The 16819-nt window shown below is 53.7% G+C and overlaps 1 protein-coding gene across 1 annotated transcript in view; it reads right to left on the bottom strand.

Annotated features, from left to right (window-relative positions):
* GREB1 (growth regulating estrogen receptor binding 1) overlaps nucleotides 1–16573 on the bottom strand; it is a 71999-nt gene extending 55426 nt beyond the window's left edge. Inside the window, 8 exon segments of the mRNA XM_047746155.1 lie at nucleotides 369–518; nucleotides 1899–2081; nucleotides 8960–9010; nucleotides 9013–9069; nucleotides 9072–9122; nucleotides 11451–11591; nucleotides 16406–16480; nucleotides 16483–16573. Of these exon segments, the coding sequence (XP_047602111.1) occupies nucleotides 369–518; nucleotides 1899–2081; nucleotides 8960–9010; nucleotides 9013–9069; nucleotides 9072–9122; nucleotides 11451–11591; nucleotides 16406–16480; nucleotides 16483–16552 (778 nt within the window). The 5' untranslated portion in view covers nucleotides 16553–16573.
* Between the last annotated feature and the right edge of the window lie 246 nt (nucleotides 16574–16819).

Raw genomic sequence — 16819 nt, 5'->3', positions numbered from 1 at the left:
CGGGCCACTAGCTGGTCTCATCTGCCCCTCCCGGGAACTCCAGTCCAGCTCGGACGTGGTGCCATTCTAGAGCGAGGTCTAAGCTGCAAACTGGGGGTGCGGAGGGACCCCCGTGCCCCACACCACCGACAAGGAGATCATGTTTTGCTGCCAACAGGAAGGCAGGACATCTTTCTAAATTAAAAACATAGCACGCTGTGCCGGAAACTATTACAAATTCACGACGAAACACAAAGGCGCTGCAGACAGAGCGGGCAAAGCCTTCTAGTCATCTTGAAAAATGTGTGGCTGCCTCATGGAGCTGCCGTGCTGGGGACATGCCGGGGACATGCCAGCCCGCGGGTGCAGCATGGCTGGCATTTCGCCGCCACTCACCTGCATGCTGGGTTCCATTGGGACACTCGGCGTCGCTCCAGGAACGGGTTCGCTGGAGAAGGCCGCCAGGGGCCCGGAGCTCTCCGCGGGCAGGAAGAGGGAACTGGAGCAAGTACTGGCGGCGGCCTGCCGGCTTCTGAACTCTAAGGGAACAAGATGCACGCATCAAAACCAATTCTGCACCGGTTCTGGAATGCTCTCTGGGACAAGAGAGCTAGACACACCTAGATAACCAAAATGGTGCCAACGCCTTCCTGGCTTTGCTTCAGGGTAGCTGGAGGGAGGTGGGCTTGCCAGGGGACTCTGTCTGGGGGACAGCTCGGATGATCAGGGGTAGGAGGCGTCATGAGCTTCTGAGAAAAACAGACGACGCCAACGAGTCACCCAATCACTGCCCTTCAAGTCCAAGGAAAGAACAGACGGAGGGAGAGGAAGCGCCAACACCCTCCCCCACCCTCCATCCTAAAAGTCACCCTCTGTCGGAAAGATGGACCCCCAGCTGCACGGCCAGCCGGGGAGGTGCGTGGTCACAGCAAGTGATCACAGACTCTTAACTGGTCCCACGGTGGAGGAACCACTGGCCCCCAGGACCTAGAAAATGACTGACACATAGCAGGAGCTCAAGAAATACCTACGGAGTGATGTGAGAAGAGGAGAGGGGGAGGGGAGGAATGCCCAGAGCCAGCCCCTCCCGAAGCCTATCCTTTTCTTCACAGCAGCTGGCTGGGGGAGGCCAGACGACCAGAAGGGAGCCGATGCAGACAAGTGAGGGACAAAAGATTCTTGCTGAGACCCCTCCTGGGACACGTCCCTCCAGACCTGGGTGAATGAGGGCATCTCAGGGACCACCTATGGCTGAAAACCCATCCCCCCACTTCCCTCCACAGATGACTTAGCCACGGGTGATATGGGGAGATAGGAGGGAGGAGAGAAGCCCAGGAACGTCTTCAAGGACAGGACCGTAAGGCTGGACTCTCTATTCTGCTCACAGAGTTTGGGGCAGAGAGAGTGAGGCATTATTCAAGCCCTTATTCCCCTAACTCAGGGTTCCTCAGCCTTAGCACCGCTGGTATTTTGGACTGGATAATTCTTTGCAGGGGTGTGGGGGTGGCTGTCCTGTGTGTTGCATGGCGTTTCACAGAGTCCCTGGTCTGTACCGGCTGGATGACAGCACTCTCTAGTCACGGGGATCACAAAGGTCTCCGAGCATTGCCAAATGTCCCACGGTGGACAAAATCAGCCCCGGTTGAGAACCTCTGCCCCAAACACCAGCTACAAGCACAGGCACGGCACAGGGTGGCCCTCCGTCAGCTTTTCAATGTCCCACACAATTTGGCAGGTACCAGACACACCCCTAAGTCACGGCAGCGCGGCGACAGCACGGGGCTGGCCCCCAGCCTGCAGTCCTGCCTGCCTGGAGGCTGTGGCGCCTGCTCTCCTCTAAGCCCTGCTGCCTGGCCCCAGGGCCCGCTCAGAGGATCCCCATTCGCCCACCAGACCCCCCCTGAAGCCCAAGGGCTCACCTGAGCCTTTCCAGCAAATGAGAGATCCTTTGGTGAGAGCCCCTTGTGCGTTGCGGACCAGGTAATACTTCAAGTGTTTCTGCTTCTTGGGCTGAGTGGTCAGCTTAAGATTTATGTGGTTAGAGAATTCCGTGAAGTAACAGAAGCCTTTCTTCCCACAGCCAACACAGTTCCCAGAGAAACCTGCGGGAGGAAGCGACCACGAAAGTCTCCAGCTTACCTTCAACACCCTCTTCAAATAATATAGACTTTATGGAAACTCTATTCGCATTCTATACTGCCAACCAGAAAATTCCACAGGGCAAAGGCCTCTGGCAACTTATGCTGGGCCAGGGGTCAAGATGACCTTGACTCAAACAGAAGAGGGACCAAGAAGATTCAATCACGAACATGCCGCACCAACCCCCACACTCTCACCTCCCAGCAAACTCTGAAGACTGAACTTGCCCCAGGGGCAAGTGTTCAAGCCTGTGACACAGAGCAAACTTTACACGAACTATCGTGTTCGAATGTCTATACCGATCAAGTGCTCGTAACAGGCGGTATGTCCCCATCTCCAGTCACAGAATCTCAAAGTCCTCAGACCACCGCCACTAGGACACACAGAGGGACCTCCCGAGAGCCCCAGCTTCCATTCCGCTCCCAGGAGCTGTTGAAAAGAAATGAAAGCATCATGGTGCTCGGCCAGAAGAGCCGTGAGGAAATACTGGGGGCTCGGCAGCCAGGGGAGCGGAGACCGTCTGTGAGAGTGTGGCTGTCACCGTGTCAGCGTCCCGCTGGTGAGGCCCGAATGGGCCTTCCTGGGAAGGGTCAGAGGTTCCCACCAGCTGTGAGGTTCCAGAAAGGCTGCCCCATGACAAAACGACCCCCTCTGAGCAGGTAAAATCCAGAGAGTACACGTGGGAAGACCTCTACAAACCATCAAGTCCGATCAAACCACCCTCGCGGCCGCTGGTTCACAGGGGAGGAAGGGGCCGCTCGCCTCTACCCCCAGCATCTCAAGAAAGCCTTCCTTCAGACCTTGCTTCGCCCACTGGTGCATCGGGTTTCCACGGTACGAGGTCCTTTGGTAGCAAAGCCCCTGAAGTGGAGACTGACTAATTTTGTCACAGTCTGTGGCTTCAAGCTTACGAAGGCCACTGTGACTTAGCCCAGGAGGGACATGCGGCAGCGTGCGTAAGCCCGACTTGTTTAAACATGGCCTTCCTGAGACCCCGCCAAAATAACATGTTCGTGATGGTTCAACACATGTCCACGAAGAAACGAGACACCTATGTTACAGAAACTTACTGGGGACAGAAAAGGAACAAACATGCCCAGAGAACCAGGGACGTTCTGGCCATCTGCTGCCCCCCAGACAGATCACTCGGCTTTATTGACATAACAACTGGTTGATCGGAACAGCAAAACCTTCTTTGGGGAAGGCTGAGAGCGAGAAAGGTTACAAAAGAGTCCCAGCCGGATGCAGACAGTGTGTGGCTCCATTCTGGCCTGAGAACAGTGTCGACCACAAACATGACATTCAAGGCCACCCCGAATCCTACCCAACCCCCACCTCCAGCTTCCGCTCTTGTTCCCCACTCTGCTATGCCAAATCCCCAACTGGACCCCCGCCCACTCCCACCACTCTCCTGCCCCCAGGCTCATGCTCCTTCCTATGGAAGCCCCACCTGCCTGTGTCCCGCTGTCACTCAATGCCCATATCGAATGTCCACTTCTTCAGAGCTGTCCTTGACCCAAAGGGTTGAAGCTTACTGTTCTCAACCCTCTACTGCCCTTTATTCTGCTGAGAGGATCATAGTAACCTCTTCTTTCGTTTTTATTGAAATTTGCATCTTTTTTTCCCCGTAACTCTCCCCGTGCTCCAAAGGACTGGCATCGTGGTGTGAGTGCACGTAGGTGTGGGCTGTGTGTGTCCATGTAAGTTCATGTGCACAGACTAGCGTCCAGCACATGGCAGACGGTCAGTAAACACCAGGTGGGAAGCCAGGAGAAGCAAGGTAACTATCCCCGTGAACGCTTTGGGATTTCTGCATAGACTTTGAGATAATAATCTGTTTTTTATTTATGGCTTTGTCTTCAACCTGGCTCACCCGTCATCAAAGAATAAGGCCCCAAAAAACCTTCCAAGCTCTTGGAAGGGATTCTGGCCCCAAGTGTTGAGAACATGGGTGGACAAGAACCACTACCAGGCCATGCGATGCCAAGAGCACCGTGCCAGGCCGACACTGCCATGCAGAAGCAGCTACATGGACGTTAGGTCCTGGCCCCACGAGCAACATGAGCTGCGGGACCAACCACGGCTCCCTTTCAGATGCAGGACTGGGAAGCAAAGACCATCAGGAATGCCTCCCTGTGGTTCCGAAGGGGGAACCCTGGGTCTTCCGGGTCCAGCACATATTTAGGGAGCTGGCAGGCAAGCTGCTCTCCTGCTTGGCAGAAATTTCTGGTCAGGAGAAGAGGCTGCCCTTCGGAGAGGTGATCTGGGACCACAGAAGGGGGCGACCAAGAAAACCACAGGACAGCTTCCCAACCAGTCCAGGAGACCAGGAAACGGATGAAGTCACCCCAACTGAACACATGAGGTAATTCTCACGTTTCAGGAAACTGTCTGCAAGGCAATAAAAATGTCACAAGGATGCATAAAACGAGCCATTCTCTTTGGAAATCTGCCTCAGGACTGGAGCGTTGATAATAATCTCTTGCGAAGACAGAAAGCCCGGGATGCAGCCCCAGTGCTCAGATTCCCCGGCACAAACACCCCAATTGAGAGACACGGTTCCTCCAATGGCCTATGGCACAGGGACCCCTGCATGAAACCGAGTCTCCCATGAGCACACGGCAGCACAACCGCTGGTCCTATGGGCCCCCGTCTAGCCGTGTCCGTCTGCCCACATGGCCCTGCTGCATGCGCACACAGAGCCAGGCTCTGCCGCCGGTGGGCAGCCCCCTGGCAAGGCAGGGCTCAACAGGGCCTTGCAGCCGAGGTCAGACCTGGAGAGGGGCTCCGTGCTCTATTTAAGGAGCCATCACAGGCAGGCACGTGTCACACTGGGGAGCCAGGGCCCACGCCCCTGTTCCCTGAACATGAACGGCAACTCGGGACAAAAACAGCATCATCTCTGGCTTCCTTCAGCAAACGAAGGGGAAACACCTGGCATCGAACATTGTGTCCAGGCTGTGAACACAAGCCGTGAAGACCGATCCAAAGCCCCACGTGGATGGTGGATGGAGAAGAAAAAGGGGCCAAGTAAAACAGATGTTCATTGCGGGGTGGTGGGCAATTTCCCCCTCCTCCACTTCGTGCTTCACTTCTGTGGTTCCTGCCACCATCCTGCTTATGGAGGTAAATACCGCCTCACGACCATGAGGAAAAAACATGTCCGTGGACCCCAGCCTTGATATTTTGGCCAAATTCCAACTGAAGTACAGAAGGGATCTACCTTCTACTTGTGTCTCTGAACATGGGCCTCCAGGCGCACCTCCCTTTGCTTCCTCCAGGGTGTGCCTCAGAAGAGGGACCCAGACCAGAGCGCCTACCAGGCAGTGGGCGAGAGGCACGCGGTCCCACAGGCCCACACCCGAGAGGCGGGAAAAGCCTTTAGATCTCAGTCAGGATTCAGATGAGACAGAAACGAGATGGGGGTGATGGGCGTGGAAAGATGAAACAGTGATGGTGCGTGAGCAGGCTGGGAACATACCCAACAAGACCCAGGGATTATCTAGAATCCTACAAGAAGGCTCATAACTAGGTCCCCTGCCTCTAGTTCTCCCTTAGGAAGAGGCAGAGAGAAATCTGTTGTTCATGTGACATCTGAGAGACTGCTCTAAAATGCAAGTTAAAAACATAGCCATCCCCTCATTTGAACATTTCCAAACACAGAAACTGTTCAGGGAAAACCGGAAGGAGGGGACCATACAAGGAGAGAGAATGAGTGACAGGTCAACCAATGCTGTGGGAGAATCTTGTTTGGATCTTGACTGTAAAACAAACCAACAAAAACTGTAAGACAAAATTTGAACACAGTGGATATTTGATGTTCTAGAATGACTACTACACGTTTAGATACAATAATGGTGCTGGGTTTTTAACAAAAAGCCCTTTCTTTTTAGAGATACACAGTGAAATGCACACAGATGAAATGACACATCTGGGATTTGCCTCCAAATAATCCGGTAGGGACAGAGGAAGAGTTAGGAGTGAAATGCAACTGACCGTGTCTTAGTAATTGCTGAAGACACAAGACAGATACATAGTACTACCACAGGCTTCTCCCTACTTCCACAGTTTAAAAATGTCTTCCTGGGGCACCTGGGTGGCTCAGCTAGTTAAGCATCCAACTCTTGGTTCCAGCTCAGGTCATGACCTCAGGGTTATGGAATCAAGCCCCGTGTCGGGCTCCCTGCTCAGCAGGGAATCTGCTTGTCCCTCTCTCTGCTCCTACCCGCTCTCTCTCTCTCTCTCCCTTAAATAAATAAAATCTTTAGGGAAAAAAAAAAGTGACTTCTGGGGCACCAGAGCCTTTCCCAGGCAGGGCCCAAGCAGCCCCCACTCCCAATCTCCACCCTGTTCCTCCAGCACACCATCCTCCTCCTTGCACGTGGCCCCCCTCCTGCCCGAGAGCACCCCCATCTTCTGGAATGAGACTAGGGCCAGAGCACCCGGATTCAAATTCAAGACCTGCCACTTACTAGCTGGGTGACCCTGAGCAAGTCACCTAACCTCTCTGTGCCTTCATTCCTTCATATATAAGTGCCAGGTAATAACGTACCCACCTCACGGGCTTATCCCATCCCGCCGAGCAGTTTCGGGCGCACGGTCAGGGCTCCGTAACGGGGCTGCTCTGAGTGCTTCGCTGCTGTCGCTGTTCTCCAGCTGACAAAACGCAGCTGGTTTTTCAGGGCCCAGCTCAACACCACACCCTCAGGGACCCCCTGCCCGTCACCGGGGCTCAGTGCGCCCTTCGGCAGCACCCCCATACAGCGTGCTGCACAGAGATGTAGTAAAAGCTTGATTTCTGCAGTTCTCTGAGCTGAGTCCCTGCTTGCCAGAGCTTTCGCCCCAAGTGGCAAGCTCCCAGGCAAGGACCTGGTTGAACTTGACTTTGCGGCCCTGGCGCTGAACTCGAAGTCCACATCCCATCCGGGTACACATTCCATAAATGCTTAATGCTCTGCCTGCTGAATGAACACAGGACTCAATCACACCTAAGGGGGAAAAATGAACATTGTAGCCCCATGTTTTCTTTTACCTGAGCTGTCAGCCCATTTCGCTGAATTATCGTCAATATCTGGAAACACACACCGAGATTTTCATCTTCTCAGACAAAATCCCTTGGTTGATTCAAACTCGCTAAAACAAGATTCCCTTCATTATAAACTGGGGGGGGGGCGGGAGTTATAAATTAGGAGCTAAAGCCATTGCTTCCCCCAAGATCCTGCAGAGCTTCCATTTTATAGATCACTAAAAAGCACGGAGCCCGGGCCGCCGGAGGGCTGGGGGGCCTCCTCGTCCTGCGCAACCATCAGGGGTAATTGCAGGAAACCCAAACAGTGTTAAGTGTGCAAGCTGAGAGTATAAAGTTATTTTAAAAGAAGAAAGCATCAGTTATTACCAACCGCCCCTCGTTACCCACCTCCGATGGCTTTTTGGCGAGCAGTTAACAAAGACCCCACTTCCTCTGCCCTTGCCACCTGAGGAGCTGGAGCTGTGGGGTCGGGGTGGGGGGTATTGGTGAATGCACTGAGAGATTCCTGTCTCCACCTTTCAAGACCCAGAACCTCCTTGATTTACTGCCCTCGCAATTCCTTTACAGTCACAAAGTGGGGGAATTCAGCCACAGCCCCGGCCACCACTGGATCGAATGGGGACCAAGTCACCAGAGCCGTCCTACCAGCATACGGCATCCGGAGTGGTCTCGAGGAGCACATTAAATCTGAGACGGAAGGACTCCATGAGCTCCTTGGGAATTTTCCGGGATTGTTCTTGTTTTCAAGAGCTCCTTACAATAAGACCCACACCGGCACTGAACCGCTCTCTCCCTGGTCACCGTCCCAGAGCTGCCCCTGCAGCGCTCGCCTGCCTTGCTTCCCAGCATTAACCCCCAGCCCTGTCACCTCAAGGCAGGAACCATGTCTTGTTTTTCTGCCGCTCCATCCTGCCCTCCCCTGGTCTCTCCTCCCCTTGGGCCCCTCCCATGGTGTCTCAGACATAAAACGTGCTATAAATACGCACGCACAAGCACGGACCTACTCAGCTTCAGGGGCTGGGTCAAGCAGGAAACGTACATGTTCTACAGAGAAAACGGCTTCTGATGCTATGTCTGGCCCCAATCATTACAGCCCTTCTGCCTGTCTGGTCCTCCTCCTAAGGAGACACCAGGCCCGGCGAAGGGGCCAGATTGCCGAACGGCCAAGAGCACGTGTGGGAATCACTCCGCACTTGATGGAGAAGGTATGAATGTTCTGCAAGCAGGAACACACATTCGGCCCCATTCTCCCTCCGCCTCCTGTCTGATGGCTTCTGAAACCATCTCAGGACAGGTCTCTATCCTATTCCTTTATTTTTTTTTTTAAGATTTTATTTACTTATTTGACATAGAGTGAGAGCACAACAGGGAGAGTGGAAGAGGGAGAAGTAGGCTCCCTGAGCCCCATGCGGGACTCGATCCCAGGACCCTGAGATCATGACCTGAGCCGAAGGCAGTCGCTCAACAACTGAGCCCCTCAGGAGCCCCTTTATCCTATCCTTGACACGGGAAGCGCACTTAGAAAAAGGTCTGATGAACATACATCTAAAAAAGTTCATTCGCAAGGTCAGGTTCTCTATAGGAAGTTCGTCACATTTTAAAATAAACCTCATTAAAAATAATCAATCAATCAATCAATCAATCAATCTCATTAACATTCCAGTTCCACACAGAAAGAGCCTACTGGAAAGCACAAACGTCCCTCAGGGCCTGCTGAAGAAGAGGCCCCCACAGGAGGCCCCCCACCCCCACCCCCAAAGGCCTCCCTTGTCCCCAACCCCCCAGCAGGTGGAACCACAGAAAAGGACTTACCAAGAAGAGCGTTGTGCCCATTATCATCGGGCAAAAACCTCTTGTCAACGCACACACCAGGAGATGGTCCGGGAGGCTGGGGGACTTGGCCCCCACGAGGAGAAAGCTGTGGGGACGTCGATGGGCTCACTGGAAAGGGAGACAAGACGCAGGTCCTTCCCGCCTGGCAGTACCCTACGAGGAATGGACAGGACTCACACAGCAGTCGCCAAAGGGCTTCCCCCAGAACCGGCTTCCCCAGAACCAGGCTTCCCATGGGCCAAGGGAGGACATTCCAGGTCTTGTCAGGAGCAAACCTCACCTCTGCATGTGGCTGACTTTAATATTAGTTCCAAGAGATAAAATTAGAACCACAGTTACTCGGGACACCTGACGCATGTTAATTCCTTTGAAGACTGCGGTGTCACCGTCATTCATGTACAAATGAAACTCAGCAGGAGAAACGGTGGACGAGCAAGGGTCAACTAAAATGTACACATGATGAATCCCCAAGAAATTGTTGAGTAATGTGGTATTTTTCCACACCCTGCACTTTTCATGTGTATGAGAAACAGGGAAATGTCACAAAGAGGGAGCCAGAGCCTGCTGGTGCTGGCTGCCTCTGGTGATGGCACCGGGACACAAGGAGAGTGACCATCAGGGAGCCTGGCACTCTAGACCCTTTTGAACATTTTGTATTTAGAGCTTTTAAATATACTTCCCATTCGAAAAATAAGTGCCCTAAAATGTCTAGAAATAAGAGGGGAGAAACAGCTGAGATTTATTTGGATGGGCCTCTCCGAGGTCTTCCCGGATGAGGGCACACTCGGCCCCATCTCCTGCGTCTGCTCCATCCTTAGCTACCAACTGAGACAATGAGAGTTAATGGGATCCTGATGGTCCCAAGGCTTTCCTGCCAGACTCTACAATGTGAACAGAGCCCTCCGGCGCGCACCTGCTTCACAGGTGCTGGGTCTACAGCACCTGGGTCCAGAGTCTCCTACATGCCCCCGGGGAGGGTCACAGAGGGGCCCTGGGAGGGGGAGGGGGCTTGGCAGGCATGGAGACAGTGCCCACTGTGTGCCAGGCACTGGACCAGGAGCAAGCTCTGCAAAGCTCTCATGGAGAAGCAATTCTGCCCCCAGTTTGCAAAGATGGAAATCAAGGCTCAGAGAGGTTCTGGGATGTGCTCAGAGCTGTTGAGAGCTGGGCCAGGTGGGGGGAGGTTCCCCTTCAGCATCTTAGGCAGTTCAGCAAAAGTCCCTGAGGCCGAGGTCAAGCACCCTGCAGGCCTTCTCCCTACATGGCCTGGACCCATCCTTCTGAAGAGCTGGAGGAAAAGAGGCCAGGGACAGTCCAGTGGTTACCACGTTGGCTTGGAAATTCTTTGAAAATCTCTGTAATGACCACTGCAGAGTTCACAGTTTCCTTCTTTAACTAGGTGACCTTTTAACATCTGGACACCAGAAGTCCTACGTCCTGAAGAGCCACGGCGCTGGTTTCTCTCTCCCCAGAAGAGCAGCCCCCGTGAGAGCTGGCTGCCTCTCCTGCCACCATCCTGTGCAAGGCCAAGTGCAGGCCCACACACACAGCACCTGGGACCTCTACGCCCCGTGTGACCTCTGCACTATGCCTTGCCCGGCCAGACCTCAGACTCCTACCTATACACACTGCCAGCAGCTCCCCAGAGGGCTATATTCTCTCCCTTCTGAGCCTTTGCACATGCTGTTCCTCTGTCTGGAATATTCCACTTTCCCCCAAACTTCTCACAGACTCCTGCTAATCCTCCAAAACCCAGATGATGGGCCACCTCCTTCAGGAAGCCTTCCCTAAACTCTCTACCTGTGGGAGGAACGTATCCTGAGCTCCCAGGCACCCGTGCGTGCCCACCCTGCCCTGTCAGCACTTTCCACCTCGTGTACAAAGTGTCTGCTTGCCTCCATAGCTCCATGAAGCTGGGAGCTCTTGTACCTTTTATCTCCATATTTCCAGAGTGGGGAGGGGCCCAGTCAGGAGTGGATTAACTAACTAGTGACACCCCTCGACTGGCGTGGTGACCGGCAGATGAATGCACTGCACTCCGAGAGGCTGTCCCGCTAGTGAGTGGCAGAGCCCCAAGTTTCTCTGAGTGCAGAGCGCAAGCTCTTATCACCAGACCAAGGTGCCCCCACCCCCGGCATTCCTGTAGCTCAGTTCCTCCATGGACTGATCCTACACGGCTCCTGAGAGAACACACGTCTCCCTGTCTCAACGGTAAAGCAGGATCGCGGAGGAAGATTATTCTCTCTGAGTGGTCCAAGTGAAAGCTCGGAGCAGGCAGACCCGAACTGCGAAATATATCCGAGTTTCCAAACAACCAATGAACGGATGGATCCAAATCCACTTGTAAACTTGAGCTATCCACAGAGTGCCAAGGGGCGGTGAGCCGACAGCCCCCCGGGGGCTCGAGGGGGATGTAGCCAGGGACCAGGGCAAAGGGGACCCGGGGTGCAAAGCCTCAGACTCTGCCAGCTGCCAGCCTCACCATCCATGGTACAGCAGCCTTCGGGTGGAGGGTGCATCTGGTAGGGATTTGGGGGACAGGTGGGCTCCAGTCCCCCTTCTCCCTCTTCTTCCTCGTCCTCATTGTCCACTTGGCTACCACCTGGAAGTGGCAAAGGGGAGGGAGGAGACAGTCAGAGGCAAGGGGTCAGCAAGTCTCAGCCATTTAATAATTAACCAGTCCCTACAGGCCTGCTGGGAGCCGGGCATCACCCCCCACCCCCGCTTCCCCCCACCCCCGCCCCGCCCCGACTCTGTTCAGATGGGAAAGCTGAGGTCATAGGACTTTCCCAAGGTCACAGACTCGGGCTCCCAGCCTGGCCTAGTGACTTCAAATTCAGGTTCACGTCTCTTTCCATTCGGCAGAGCTCCACGCATCTGCTCACGCACGAGGGTTCAACACACACATAACTTTGAGAAACCCTCCAGAATCTTTCCGGGGGAGGGGCCACAGATTCAGGTATAGACCATTTTACAGAGAGGGACCCGATGGTTGTCCCGCAGCGCTCCGGTGACAGCCGGCTCCCCGGGGCACCTGAGGCCCCCGCTGATGTTCGACGTCCCTGCGTGTTTGTAATACAAAGCGTCGTGTGAGCGGTCTCTCTCCGGCGTGCAAGCTGTCCGTGTTCATTTAGCCCCAGGGGAGAAATGCACACACAGGGAGGACTAGAAATACAAACACACCCAAGTCTGGCACAGACACATAGAGCACCATTCCAGAACACGGCCTGGCGGGTTATGACTTGGGGAAAACTTTTTTTTTAAGTTCAGTCGCATATTGGCAAGCACGGAACTGGCCGGCAGAGCCAAGGATTGGCCTTGAAGCCCCCCCCCGCCCCCGCTCCCTGCTCATGAGCTCTGTCGCGGTGGTGAAACAGCTTCTGGTCATTCCCCGCAGCCTCTCGGCTCACAGAGAACGGGGCCCCTGCCCTCACGAACCTCTGTGACCCTAGAGGCAGTGCCCAGGACACGCATGCCCAGCTGATGGGGGCACACCCCCTCGAGCCCCATTTGCCCAGCACTGCTCAAGAAGGGGGTTCAGCTGAATGAATTTCCCAGGCTATGGAAGTACCGTCCTAACTCCTTTTAACAGACATTTTTGGTCAAAATCTTTCTCAACTTGTCCGGGTTTAACGGTCATTTATAACTAGCATGCAACTTCTTCGTGGAATAGGGTCATTACGAGCATCCTTGAGGGCTGGGCTGGAAGACCGTTTTTCTTCTTTTTTGTTTCTCCTGCCTCCTGTTTTAGCGCTCTTTCCGTGTTCCCGTTTCTCCTGCCTCCTCTTCTCGCTTTGCCCCTCCATCTATCCAGTGGGTTCGGAGTTCTAGGTGAGTGATGAAATCATGTGCAGGGCAGGAGAAGGCTGGGAATCAGGGAACTCTCAATTCTCGAACCTGCCGCTGCCTGTGTGGCCTGGAGAAAGTTACTTAACCTCTCTGTGCATCAGACCCTGCATCTTTGAAATGAGGTGGTTATACCGGGCCTCTGAGCTGCTACCGGGTCGGCCATCACGCCACACAGCATCTTCCTGATGTGATTTAATTAGTACGGTGGCCGCCACTCTAAAGGTGCCCGTGGGACAAGAGGCAGAAGAACGGAACCTCTGAAGCCAGCTCAGCCCGTGACCTTGGGTAGGTCAGTGCAGGAAGTGTAAAATCCCTGGTGCCCCCATCTTTCTGAGCCTGGAGAACATGGAGGTGGCAGGAAGACCATAAAAAGATTACCCAGGAAGCACACGCAGGGGGTGGGGATAGCTCCGAGCCTCCTTCAGATGCCTCCTTCCTGCCATTAAATGCAGGCAGGCCCGGTGGGCCATTAGCCTAAGGGGTGGAGTCCCGCCCAGACCCCAGGCGCCAGCAATGCTGCACAGGTCCCCATGGGGGCTGGGACTGTCCTGCCACCACCTGCAGAGTGGGCGGAACAGAACTGTTTGTGCTCTGCGGGACCAGCCACTCTCCTCTCTGAGCCAGGACTCCAGAGGCCCAGAGGGAAGGGCAAAGACCCCAACAATCTGGTGAGAAGGATGGAGAACTCAGAGCCCCGCAGGAGGGCCTGTCTGCATGTTACTCTGCTAAAGCCCAAGGGAAGAACTCAGACTCTCCAAAAGAATGAAAAATTAGGGCCTTCAGCCTCCGAAAGTCAAGAAAAGAGCTCAGAATCCGGTGGATGAGAAAGCAGACCTCAAAGGTCAAAGGTCCACCCCAGACATCCCAGCGCCTGTGATGGATCAGTCAGGCAGTGAGAGAGGAGACTATCACAGCCGCGAGCAGAGCCCACCCGCCTGCTGGCCAAGGTCTCTGGTGCAAGGAGGGCATTACCACGGCGCCACATGAAACCGAGCGGACTGGGAGCTGAGGACCTTAACACGAGAACACACAGGCGCCCAAAGATGCGGCCGCACTTCCCCTCTGTCGAGCTGGATTTTCCTTTCTTTCCATGAAGAAACTACATGACATTTTGAGGGGGGTGGGGTTACAAGAATTAACTGCATCTCGTTAATTAATTCTTATCTCAAAACTCTGGGGTAGTATTTGTTTTGTTTGGTCTTTCATAAAAAAAAAAAAAAAAGTAAATAGCACATAAAGCCTCCCCACTCCCCCACCGGCCTCCGGAGGAGGTGTGGTAAATCCTCTAATCCCGGGAACAAAGCCCCAAGGCCCCAGCTGAAAGGCGCTCAGGAGCACAGAAGATGTTACAGACCCTGGGTGTTTAGGATGCCGGCACCCTGGGCCATAAACACCACCTTTCATGTGATTGAGGAAGGACAACAGTAAGAGACCCTGGCAGACCGAAAAACCAAAGTGTGGCCAGGACAAGCCCTCCGCACCAAGTTTTATGACAGAGAATCCAGGGGCAGAGTCATGCGTTCAGTTCATGGTGACGTCCAGCCAACTGAGAAGGAGAGTCTCCCCCTTCCCACCAGACCCCTTCTTTGTCTTCCTGCACCTCGGGAGGATTTCTCTGTTTGCGGACGAACAGGAAAAGCTGGAGGTTCTGCTCTGGTTTCGTACGGGGTGGGGGGGTGTGGGGGGTGCTGCGCCAACAGCAGGCAGTACGCCTACAGCACTCAACACGGGAGGCACGAGAAGGGGACGCCTCCAGCGGTCCCCGGAAAGTGCCAGCTGCCCAACGCCCGATCGGCAGGGGAGGGCATCTAAGAAGTCAGTGTTTGAGATGCAGCCTCCCAGGGAGTCTGCAGAGAACTTAGCAGAGGAAAAGCTGGGGGGGAACCTCCCAGGGCTTGCTCCTCTCTCCCACCCCCGAGGTGAGCAACGGCCCCCCTGTCCCTACCAACTTAACCACGGGTCTGCCCCCTTTCCATCACAGAGTCATCAAAGCTAAGGGTACAACTCCCTGACTTAGTCATCTTAGCAGGGGGAGGTGGAAAGCACTTTGTAGATTTCAAGGTGCCATTCACGTGGACTAAGTCATCATTGTCACCGTCAGTAATTCATGATTAGCAACAAAGACTTTCAGTACTCAAAGTAGCTATGGATGGCTGTTTAATGCATACATTCTACGAACGTCTGTCGGCTAGCCAGAAACACAGCCCGTATCCTCCACTCATTCATCATCTCCCCCAGTGCCGCACTGATGCTTCCCCTGCTGGAAGACGTGCCGGCTTTCGATACCAGAGAATTCTTGGTTTTCCTAATCCGTGCTTTTGGGCACAGTCCAGTTTCTCCCAGACCCTCCTCTAGCTCTTTTAGGTCCTTACTGTGGCTGTTTGCAAAATTAACATAAGGACTTTTCAAAGACGGACACAAGGAACGCCTTCCCTGCTAGAATAAGGAACTATCAGATTCCACGCGAGCAACTCTGTGCCTTATTTTCTCTTACGTGCAACCCTCCCAGCCAGCCATCCCCACACCCTGCCAATACACACACACACATACACACAAAGACTGACCCATACACATGGCGACCCCCCCAGTATAGGACCAGGCATACTGCACGCCTTCTTTTTTCTTTTCTTTTTTTTTTTTTTTAAGATTTTTTTTTATTTATTTGACAGAGAGAGATAACAAGTAGTCAGAAAGGCAGGCGGGGAGCGGGGAGCAGGCTCCCTGCTAAGCAGAGAGCCCGATGTGGGGCTTGATCCCAGGACCCTGAGATCATGACCTGAGCTGAAGGCAGAGGCTTAACCCACTGAGCCACCCAGGCCCCCCACTGCACGCCTTCTTGATTGATTAATTTTTCTTTTAAACAATGGTCCTTTTTCGCCTTCAATATCTATGTGAATTCTACAGGGAACTTCCAGCGGAAGGCATTCACTGCCCAAAAGAACTTAGGTAACGGTCACCGTCTCATCCCGTGGACTGCTGTGGGGTTACTTCTGGCACAAAACACGTGGCTATGAAAGAGACACACTAAAGACTGAAAACAACCATTTTATCCTCTGGATAATTAAGCAAACCCTAAAGTTGTCCCCACGCCTGAATATAACTGATTCATTTATTCCTGGCACACGTTCTCGGTGTTTCAATGTTTCTAGAGGGCTCTCGTATCTGCAATCACAAAGAAAAACTACCTAGAGACTATTTTGCAAAGATAGGACCATGAATCCCTGGATAGAGACGGAAAAAAAATCACCAAGGGCCAAAGGGTGTTAAAATTTCTGACTTATCCAGGGAGAACATCAGACCTTCTATGAAAGGCATCAGAAACAACCCCGGCACGACAGTCCCAACACAGCCCTCTTCCTTCCCCCGTGACCCAATGAATAACCACATTCCTAGCATCCTTATGGCGGAAACTCGGTCTTAGCCAAGGAAAAAGGTAAGTGCACTTTTTCCTTTTTAATTCTTTTCTGCTAGACCCAATGTTTTCCAGACAGAGGGGAGAAGGAGTTTCCAGTTCTGTCTAACAGGAGCTGCCCGGACGCAGGACCCACAACCGGCGCATCTCCTACCTTCCAGGGGCGGAGAGCTGCTGCTCGGCTTCCAGATAGAGCTGGGAGAAGACAGGCCGGGGCACCAGGCTGCTGGACCGCAGGACGCCTCGATGGAGTTGTGTAAGACCTCTTCGAACCGCGTCGTCTTCAGCTGTCCGGCATAGGAGTTTCCCATCTTCAGAAAGGACGACGGAGGCTGCTGTCTAAAACGACATTTCAGCGTCAGTTGGAAAGGCTGACCCTGCGCCCGGAGCCCAAAGGCAGAAGTGAGCCGGTTGCCAGGAGGGAAGGGCTCTGGATCCAAGGAGAGGGCGGTTGTCAGCGACAGCTTCTGCCCAGCAATTACAGGAAGTTATATAAGTAACAGCTATCTCTAATTTAGCACTCCGATAGCAGAGTCTGACACCTTTTCGCATTTTTCCCTAGAAACCGGTCATCCCTG

Source organism: Lutra lutra, chromosome 9 (assembly GCF_902655055.1).
Source record: "Lutra lutra chromosome 9, mLutLut1.2, whole genome shotgun sequence".
In the NCBI taxonomy this organism is placed as follows: domain Eukaryota; kingdom Metazoa; phylum Chordata; class Mammalia; order Carnivora; family Mustelidae; genus Lutra; species Lutra lutra.
This window is presented reverse-complemented; position numbering and strand designations above follow the sequence as displayed.